Below are 11,513 nucleotides of genomic sequence, written 5' to 3'. Positions count from 1 at the left end.
TGACCCATTTAGTCCTGAGATTGGGGTTTAGTGGTTTAGCAATTCAGAAAAACTTTAATAGTGATATAGTTGAGAGGTTTACATTTTGAGGGAAAAAACTGTTCACATTTAAATTCATTGTATTTTTACAAAATAGCATCTTGAGCTGCTAAAATGATCTTTAATGAGTTCAAATATAAAAGAAAAGAGGAAAAAGCAAAACATTCCCGGATCTACAGTCTGACACATTCAGACTCGGGTTCGTGCGTGTCGATGAAGAACACGTTTTTGTTGGCAGGAGGGCTTTCAGGATGACTGCCCACCCCAGAGTCAGGGCTGGGCGCGGGGTTCTGCGGCTCTCGACCCGGCTGGTTCTTCATCTCACGCTTCTGTAACTGGGGCTGCTGGTTGTGGGGCCGCAAGACCTCAGGTGACCCGTCCGCCCTCCCCCGGATCTTTTTGAAGCGTTTAAGTTTGACGTTATCTTTCCCATCTCCTCTGCAGGGCAACAGCATGCTCACGTCTCGCCGGAACTTTGAGCTCAGGCCGAAATAAATGAGCGGGTTGTAGAAACTGGCGGACTTTGCGAAGAGCCGCGTGAAGATGCTGGTGAGATTGGGCACGTGGAAACCCCAAGCGGACCACATGGACACCACGGCGTACGGAGACCAGGCGAGAATAAACGCTGTACAAATCACAATAGACACCTGAGAGAACAGAAGAGAACAGCTTACTGAGAAACATGACTAGACATTCATTTACATTTATGCATTTGGCTGAAGCTCTTATCCAAAGAAAGTATTCACATAAACAAAGTGATAAAAGTAAAGCATGAGTTTTACTTCTGCGTAAACCAACGCTTTAGCATAAGCAGAGATGTGTACATTACCCTAAATAGCCTAAATCCATAGTCAATGTGACGCAGACTGCAAACACTGTGATTGGTCTGCTTTACCCCCTCCCTTCAGGTGAAAGAAACTCAGATAGCGTCAGGTTTACTCGCAAATAAATAAAAACGTGTTTTTATGTATTTTAAGTCCTTGTGAACCGGAAGTTGTGATCGTCTTCTGTATTTTTTTATTTTAGCAGTGTTCAATTTTTAGAAAAGCATGATGTCTATCAAGACAAAACAAAGAGCACAAGTTAACACAACACCGAAAACCCACCACCCTTCCCAAAAGTCCACCATAAGAATGAAAAGAAAAGAAATATGTTAATAATAATAATAATAGAAGTAAATAAATAAACATACAAATGAATATACTTCCATATTTTGACGCATTTCCGAGTGAAGTGGAGTTTTGAATGAGAAAATAGTGGGCGTGGCTTGCATCTTTCTTTGCGGTTTGATTGGATGTATAAAAACATTGGTTGCATTTTGAAATAGAACTGGCAGCAGACTGACAGATGAAGGGGAGGAGTTAACGGAGGCTCCGCCCAAGCCGTTTTACATTCGTCGTTTGAGATGGATAGTCATAACAGGAAGGCAGTGTATTTTCAGATTTAAACTAAAGATTATGAGGGTACATGAATATAAAAAAAGAGAATCACTCACATTGATAAACTTTTTACTATAAACGCTGCAATATTTTGTGGAAAAAATAGTCATTGTTATTTTTTTATTTCACTGGGACTTTAACAACTCAAGCTGCAAAAGTGACTTTTTACTTGCTGCTATTACTGCTAATGCTTCTCAGACAACATACACGACAAACCGCTTCTTCTCTGGCAACAAGCAGCACGCGTGTGGACACTGACTCCTAGTGGTCATTGCGCACAAGTATGAACGAAAACTGGCACGTTGGTCTGATGCAGAAGTAAAAATCCTCCTTAAGACTCACAATCGTGACGTCTCTCTCGATCTTGCGCTGTCGGTCGGTCAGGTCTCCCTCTGCGGACATGGCGTTTCCTCGTTTCACTGTGTTTATAATGGAGACGTAGGAGAAGAGCATGATGAGCACCGGCATGAAGAAGCAGAAGATGAGAATGGAGATGATGTAGGACTTGTGGATGGTGGAATAATTGGCTTTCACCCAATCGATCTCACACGTGCCGTAACCTCGATCTGTCAAACAGAGACATAAACAGACACTGAACAAACATTCGTTCGGGATGATTCATTACATCTCACTGCTTCCCTCTGTCAACACAATTTAGAGTTTAGATTTTGAAGTTATGAAGTGTATCCCCTTAAACAAAAAAAAAGGATATATAATTTCATTTTACTGTTTATGTTCTTCTCTTAAAAACATAGTCGTATATTAGCTGTGTACCCAAAGTTCACTATTATTATCATCACACTTTAAAGTCCCAGTGAAATAAAAAAATTACAATTTGTATTTTTTCATGAAATATTACAGCGTTTATAGAAAATAGTTTATCAATGTTGGTCATTCTCTTTTTAAAATTGGTGTGCCCTCATAATCTTCCATTTAGATCTGAAAATGCACTGTCAGTTTGCTGCCAGTTCCATTTCAAAATGCAACGATTTATAAATCCAATCAAATCGCAGAGAAGGACGAAAGCCACGGCCACTATTAGTCTCATTAGAAATTACATTTCACTTGGAAATGCGTCAAAATACGGAAGTAAAACTATCGCTACTTCCGGTTCATGGGGACTTTAAAGTGCATATTGCAAGTTGGAGACCCCAGAGAGTAAATGTATAGAAAAATTAGCATAGGAATTACATGTTCTTTAAAATATACTTATAAATACGCTAATTGGGCTTCTGGGGACGTTTTTGAGAGAATTTTCTTTGTCGCATCTGAAAACTGCCAAAACCGGAAGTGACGTCACGAGAGGGAGTTCGGTCGATCGGTCGATGTAGACAATAGGAAACGGTCACTTTTTCTACTAAATTTTGAAAAACATTTGAAACCCGGCATTAACTTTTCATATGGTATTTTTTATACAAGGTTATATATTGATTTTATTTAAAAAAAATCTAACATGCAATATGCACTTTAAGTAAACTTGAAAGGACAGTTTTTGCAAACTAAAAAGTACACAAGTATACCCGCGCTACTGTACATGAAGTATACTTGAGCTTAATGAACCTGAAGTATACTTGCTTTGTAATGGATGTGTTCGTTTGTTTCTGACCTGTGTAACTGCCCCAGCCGAAGATGGGCGCACCGGACCAGAACAAAGCTCCCGTCCAGATGAGGAGAACACTTATGATGACCGCAGTGCTGCTTATGCAGTGAGCTGTGAACGGATCAGACATTCACATCAGATCGTAACATTCATTCAGACACTGTGAAGAATCAATGTGCCGCTGTTATTCACCTTTACTGGGATGACAGCCCTTGATGTATCTGGTGATGCTGATAACAGTGAGTGTGTTGATGCTCCCCAGACCAAAAACAAGAGTGAAGAATCCATCCACCTGACAAACAAACAAACAACGGTGTGTACACATGAATCAATATCACTCATTTACCAAATGATCTTCATTTGCTCATTTATCTAAAGCTAAACAATAAATGAAGTTTACTAAACTAAACCATGTTTAGAAGCAATGGGAGAAAGAAGGGAATAAAAGAGATGTATTCAGTCAGAGGATTATTCAGAGCTGCACAACAACTGAGAAAAGTGAATACAGATGTGATAGAAAGCAGTAAAAGGATTATTAACGACTCAACATTCATCCATCAATAGCTTTTCTTCCTTTATGTGTGAACGGACGCTGCTGTAGTTACGACATGAGTTAATGATTTGTTTAAAGGCAGGAGAATGAATAATTGTGTTTTAATGTCAGATCCATCAGCACCTGCTGCTTTTATTCACACGTGTGAAGATCTAATGGGTTTTAACATCATCTCCATTATCATCTTCAGAAAACACTCTTCATGAGATGCCTTTATTCATTTCTTCATTCTATACACACGACACATACTGGAGTCACGTCAGTCGTACTGTATGATGATTTTCTCTATTCATGCTTTTGTACTGCATGCTCATTTTACACAGTGAGTTTTTAAGTTAAGTTGATGTTATAAACGAGTGAGCACCAACACTCTGACACGCGTCACATTTAGAAGACTGAAGCATGTGCTCGTGTTGGTGTGTACAGACGGACGGAAGCGTTCATGCACCTGACACGTCCACACTGATGTGATGAGGTATCCATTGTCCTTAAAAACATTAAAGATCTCCAGGATTCCTCTGGAATATCCAAACACAGAGATGCTGGCGTCAGATACGGCCAGATTGAGAGTCAGATAGTCTGTGGGCTGCAGAGATGATCTCTGTTTGAAGAGGACGAAGATCACGATACTGTTCCCGAACCACGACAACCAGCCTGCAGAAACACACAAACACAAAACAAGAAACACACACACACACACACAAAAAGAAACAAACACCCATACATACACACAACAAGAAACAAACACACATACACACACCAACACACACAACAAGAAACAAACACCCATACATACACACACCAACACACACAACAAGAAACAAACACCCATACATACACACACCAACACACACAACAAGAAACAAACACCCATACATACACACACCAACACACACAACAAGAAACAAACACCCATACATACACACACCAACACACACAACAAGAAACAAACACCCATACATACACACACCAACACACACAACAAGAAACAAACACCCATACACATACACACACAACAAGAAACAAACACCCATACACACACACACACACACACACACAACAAGAAACAAACACCCATACACACACCAACACACACAACAAGAAACAAACACCCATACATACACACACCAACACACACAACAAGAAACAAACACCCATACATACACACACCAACACACACAACAAGAAACAAACACCCATACACACACACACACACACACACAACAAGAAACAAACACCCATACACACACCAACACACACAACAAGAAACAAACACCCATACATACACACACCAACACACACAACAAGAAACAAACACCCATACATACACACACCAACACACACAACAAGAAACAAACACATACACACCAACACACACAACAAGAAACAAACACCCATACATACACACACCAACACACACAACAAGAAACAAACACCCATACACATACACACCAACACACACAACAAGAAACAAACACCCATGCACACACCAACACACACAACAAGAAACAAACACCCATACACATACACACCAACACACACAACAAGAAACAAACACCCATGCACACACCAACACACACAACAAGAAACAAACACCCATACACAAACACCAACACACACAACAAGAAACAAACACCCATACACACACACACAACAAGAAACAAAAACCCAAACACACACCAACACACACAACAAGAAACAAAGACCCATACACACACACACACACACAACAAGAAACAAAAACCCAAACACACACCAACACACACAACAAGAAACAAAGACCCATACACACACACCAACACACACAACAAGAACACACACACACAAGAAACAAACACCCATACACACACACACCAACACACACAACAAGAACACACAACAAGAAATACACAACAAGCAATACTCAATAAGAAACAAAGTCCCACACACACACAGAAAACAAGAAACACACACACACATACAACAAGAAACACACACACAACTCGAAACGAACACACACACATAAAACAAGAAACACATATAAATATAAACACACATACATCAAGAAACACACAAAACAAGAAACAAAACACACACATACACACAAAACAAGAAACCCACACAAAACAATAAACACACGCACATAAAACAAGAAACACACACATCCAACAAGAAACACACACACACACAACACGAAACAAACACACACACACACACAACAATAAACACACACTCATACAACAAGAAACACACACACACATACAACAAGAAACAAACACACACCCACACAAAACAATAAACACACATGCACACATACAACAAGAAACACACATACAACACGAAACAAACACACACACACAAAACAATAAACACACATGCAAACATACAACCCAACCCAAACAAGAAACACACATACAACACGAAACAAACACACACACACACGAAAAACAAGAATTTTTTGTTTAGTTTAGTCAAGTTTACAAATGACTGTTGTTAACTGTAGTAATAAGAAGCATCTCAGTACTGCATTAGCACAGTTACACAACAGACCTCATATACCTCTCACGCCCTAAGCACATGTAGCACTCTTCTAAACATGACAAACATTAAACTGACAAATACAACAAACTCTTTCAACTTTAAATGTTCAAATTGACTGTCTAAATACAGTCTTACGCAAAGCACTCATGGTGAATTAACTTGTTTATATGAAGTGAACTCGATAAGAGGTCCAATATTATAGGGTTTTGCGTTCTACTCTACAATGTTAAGTTGACATAATTTAGTATGTTACTGACTGACAGCATGAGTGTAATATCACCATGGTAACCATCACAGATTGTCATGAAGACAGACAGACAGACGGACAGGATTTATTCTACCGTCAAGACACATAAGAAGTCTGATCTCTGTAATCTGTCTGCTTCAGTGAAACACTCTTAACAAACATGAGGCCCTTCTACTTTACAACAAGTTCAAGAATTAAAGGTTTAATCACTAATAGAACATTAATGATTTATAATATAACACTGGGGGTTTATCATTTATTAAAACGCATTTTAAAGATAATTTTTTATATGTACTGTACAGATTAATATGCTTAATGTCTTTACAATTATTAAACTATAAATGATTGAGATATAAGTGATAGAGTTGAATCAAGAAGGAAGAGGCTCCTCATAGACAGAGTATATCTTCATTAAATATATACATTACTGAATTGAACTATTAACAATTAATGCTGTATACTAAAATATTTATTATTGTAAGGTTTGAAACCTGAAAAATGTACAACAGTTTACAATATACAAATGATCTTTAAACACTAAAGTAGAACGTCAAGAGTTCTTTAAACTGCAGAAAATAACTAAGAGTTGACTGACCCAGAATCAGCAGATAAAAGCCGATGATGGTCTCGCCCTGATCGGACAGAGTCTGATCGCTGCTCATCAGACTGAAGTTGTTGTTTCTCCAGGGGATGTTCGCGTGCTTCACAGACATACTGCACGCGCTTCCACGAGCCGAATGAGCCACCGTCCGCGAGCAGCTCCGTTAAAAAAGCGCGTGTCCGCAAATCCCCGTTAAAAATATCCCGTCTGATAATCCAGCAGCAGCCGGAAGAGCAAAACACGAATGAAAACAGCTTTAGCACACATTAAAGTTTCTGTCTTTTACAAAAGAATATAACCTTTAACGTAAAGAGAGTTTTAAGCCCCTTAATATTTAAAACATTGAGAGAGAAAGAGAGAGAGAGAGAGAGAGAACAAACTAACCTACACAACTAACCTACACAACAAACCGTGAACAAACTAACCTACACAACAAACCGTGAACAAACTAACCTACACAACAAACCGTGAACAAACTAACCTACACAACAAACTATGCACTCTGGAGTCAACAATTAAAGATTACCAAAACCCTTTAGACTATCCAATTACACTCGCTGAACTGGGCCAAAATATACCAAAACTTACATCCCAAAAAGCAAGTGGTATCGACGGTATCCTGAACGAGATGATTAAACACGCAGACCAAAAACTTACACTCGCCATCCTCAAACTGTTTAATATCATCTTTAGTACAGGTATATTTCCCACAATCTGGAACCAAGGTCTCATAACTCCAATCCATAAAAGTGGAAACAAATTCCACCCTAATAATTACTGCAGAATATGTGTAAACAGCAAATACCGCACATCCGATCATATATACACTCTTCGTACCTTAATTGACAAAGAAACAAACCAAAATAAAAGAAAGCTCTACTCATGCTTTGTTAACTTCAAAAAAGCTTTTGACTCAATCTGGCATGAGGGACTTTTTCTTCAGTTGATTCAATGCGGCATTGGAGGGAAAACCTACGACATCATCAAATCAATATACACCAATAACACACTTGCAGTTAAAATTGGCAACAAGCACACAGACTTTCTCTCCCAGAGTCGTGGAGTGAGACAGGGCTGTAGTCTAAGTCCTACACTATTTAACATTTACATGAATGAATTAGCTGGAGCTCTAGAACAGTCACCAGCACCCGGCCCGACCTTACAAGACACCGAAGTGAAATGTCTCCTGTTTGCAGACGATCTGGTGCTGCTGTCACCCACAAAAGAGGGTCTACAGCAACATCTGGACACCCTGCACACTTTTCTGCCAAACATGGGCCCTATCGGTTAACCTTAAGAAGACTCGAGTCATGATATTCCAAAAAAAGCCCAGTAGCCAAAATTAACATCACCGTTTCAAACTAAACAACGTGCCCCTAGAACACACCAAGAACTACACATATCTTGGTATAAACATTAGTAACACCGGAAACTTAAACAAGGCTGTGAATGACCTGAGAGACAAGGCACGAAGAGCCTTTTACGCCATCAAAAAGAATATCAAAATTGACATCCCAACCGTAATCTGGTTGAAAAAAATACAATCAATTATAGAACCAATCGCGCTGTATGGAAGTGAGGTTTGGGGTCCTCTCGCCCACCAAGAGTTCAGCAGATGGGACAAACACCCAATAGAGATTCTGCAAACAGAAATGTGTAAAAACATTCTACGGGTACAGAGAAAAACTCCAAACAACGCCTGCAGAGCAGAATTAGGACTGTATCCTCTAATCATTAAAATACAAAAAAGAGCTTTAAAATTCTACACACACCTTAAGAACAGCGACACAGACACACTCCATCACAAAGCCTTAAGTCATCAAGAGCTGAGCCCAGAGAGAAACCCCTTCATCCAACTGATCTCACAACTAACTCTACAACCCCAAACATGCCCAAGTCAACCCCAAACCCCAGCCAGACTAAACCAAATGATGAAAAGACAAAAAGAGAAATATCTCAAACACTGGACAGAAGCAACAGCTCAGCAAAGTAAAGTGGAATGCTATCTGTCACTAAAGAGAGAATATAAAGTGTCAGAATAGCTCACAAGCGTATCAGACCCTAAACTAAGAAAAGTGTTGAGCATGTACAGACTCAGTGATCACCAGCTCACTGTAGAGACGGGCAGACAGAGACACACATGGACACCGAGAGAAGAGCGACTGTGTCCACACTGCACACACAATCAAGTGGAAACAGAGCTGCACTTTCTCCTCTCCTGTCCCAACTACACACACATCAGAGAAACATTCTTCCCCCAGTTTACAAACTTACACAAAGACTTTGAGCAGTTTCAACAAAAGGACAAGATCTCATACATACTGGGAGAAAAGTCAAGAAGCTCAAACCTGCTGCAAGATATGTCAAGTCCTGCCGCGACCAAAGAACAACCAGCACAACACAACACAACACTGACAGGACAACACACACAAACTGACACTATCACCCTCATTGAGAACTTTAATTTAAACTCTTTTTCTGTTTATATTGAGATGTATATATATATAGATTTTTACTTATAGACTTTTAATTTTATTCTATTTTATTTTTATCTTAATCTGTATTTCTGCATGTTTATATTTAATCTTGTGCTTTGGCAATGTACAATACACAGAGATTGGCCCCATCGGTCATCCCAATATAGAAAACACACAACAAATTAAAAAATCCTCAGACAAGTTGTATATTACCTTTGGAGTCATTCTTGTTATATTTGACATCATGTGAACGTGACAATATAACAGAAGCATCAAGGTTTCCTTTTACAAACTGCTTCACAGGTCTACACCAGGCCCCGGTTCCTGCAAAAGGGTGGGCTAGCAGACATCCTGGGTGGGCATTTACCACATATAACCGCAAAAAATGAAGAGACCATTTAAAAAAAATGTTGATAAGAATGTGTTTTGGTAAAATCATCATTTTTGTTTATTTCTGTCAACTTCTGACAACATTTCTTCTAAATTACATATAAAGAAAAAATTACACGCCACAATGAACTTAACATCATATCTGCTGTTGTTTATGAGGTCTGACAGTGTTTCATGATTTGGGATGTTTGAAATGGAGGGAGACACATTTATTTCTGAAGCGGGAGCTTTGTAAGATGAAGTTTCGGTCACAACTGACGGTCAACAGGACTTTAATGCACAATTAATTTTACAAGCAAGTGCAGTGCGCCTAAAACTCCTTTTGCACAGTATTTCAGTAAATAAAGTTTATATTTAGACATACACAATAAATAAGAGCTGAAATTTACGATTATTTTGATAATCGAATAATCGGACGATTGTTTTTTTCATCAATCGGATAACTGGCCAAACAATTTTTTATTTGATCTTTTACTTATAATAACTAAATAAAACCCCAATAAGACTATTTATTGTATTCTTTGAATAGAGAGTTTCACTCATGTGGACAAGAAATTTGACATTTAAAACCTTTAACAAAAATATTCTCATCACTGATTTTTCGTCTCAGTTGTATGAATTTATCAAGTGAAGGTCTGATTGTGAAATGAGCTTCATATTCTTCAGACTTTACACTAGTTGTGTTGAATAGAATCAAACATTAGCAGCATTTTATTTCTAAACCTTTACTGCATGTGTTAAAAAGGTCTCCACGCGTGAGTTAGCTGTTTTACCTTCAAATAAAAATCCAGCCCATCATTTCTGATGAATAATGTTCTGACGCAATGAACAGCTTGCGTCTTTCGTTTCGTGTGATTTGTTTTCTTCATTTACTGGTCAGAGTGCACTTGTGTGCTTTCATGCACTAAACGCTTTTATTCTGTCAAGTGGCTCTTGTGGAAGTCTTTTGTTTTTAATAGAAGCACCTTCTAAGAGACAGACGGAGAGTTCTGACTCAGTTCAGATGAAGGTGATGAATAAAATTGAACATTAATGTAAACGTCAACACATTTTTACTTCCATACATCACGAACAACTTAGAAAAAAGAGATCAGAAGATGCTCCTCAGGTGATCTTCTATAATCTCCATATGCTGTGGGTTTGTGATTTAACAAATATATTCTTTCCGTAAATTTTGGTATTATTGCAAATTGTTCTGGTTTATTGAAATTCTAGGCTCCCAGTCCTCATAACACTATTTAATTAATAATATAACTAAATTAAATATATTCTGATTATTATTGCAAATTGTTCTGGAATATATACATTTTGGGCTCCCAGTCCTGATAACATTATGCAAAATAAAAATATACATAATGAAGTAAACTTCCATTGAATAATTAATAGTTTCTGACATCAGTCTACATTGCATAGAGAAAAACTTACGAGATAATAAAAATATACAAGATAATACCATGAAAGCTATGCAAATGCCGTATATTCTCAAATATTATTTTTATTACATTTATTATTATGATGTATGTAAAGCTGCTTTGCAACAATGAAAATTGTGAAAATCGTTATATACATAAAAGTGATTTGTTTGGTGAAACTCTCCAGTCTGATCATATCTCTTTAGATTTTGCACAAAAGAACAAAGACTATTTT

At 38.1% G+C, this 11,513-nt stretch overlaps 1 protein-coding gene across 3 annotated transcripts; it reads right to left on the bottom strand.

The window, feature by feature from the left end:
* Positions 1–89: 89 nt before the first annotated feature.
* opn6a (opsin 6, group member a) lies at positions 90–7,469 on the bottom strand. Of its 3 annotated transcripts, XM_056735113.1 has the most exons (7): positions 7,384–7,469; positions 6,994–7,206; positions 4,080–4,285; positions 3,271–3,370; positions 3,085–3,189; positions 1,821–2,044; positions 90–686 (listed from the first exon to the last, which is right to left on the bottom strand). In XM_056735113.1, the coding sequence occupies exons 2-7, from the start codon at positions 7,109–7,111 to the stop codon at positions 213–215; spliced, it is 1,227 nt and encodes a 408-aa protein (XP_056591091.1). In that variant the 5' UTR covers positions 7,112–7,206; positions 7,384–7,469; the 3' UTR covers positions 90–212. The 3 variants fall into 3 exon arrangements, with proteins under 3 accessions (XP_056591091.1, XP_056591092.1, XP_056591090.1); XM_056735114.1 differs by lacking the exon at positions 7,384–7,469 and having other exon boundaries at positions 6,994–7,259; XM_056735112.1 differs by lacking the exons at positions 6,994–7,206; positions 7,384–7,469 and having other exon boundaries at positions 4,080–4,434.
* Positions 7,470–11,513: the final 4,044 nt, after the last annotated feature.

Source organism: Triplophysa dalaica, chromosome 21 (assembly GCF_015846415.1).
Source record: "Triplophysa dalaica isolate WHDGS20190420 chromosome 21, ASM1584641v1, whole genome shotgun sequence".
Taxonomy (NCBI): Eukaryota; Metazoa; Chordata; class Actinopteri; order Cypriniformes; family Nemacheilidae; genus Triplophysa; species Triplophysa dalaica.
Note: the sequence above shows the minus strand (reverse complement) of the source record. Positions and strands in the feature narration are given on the sequence as shown.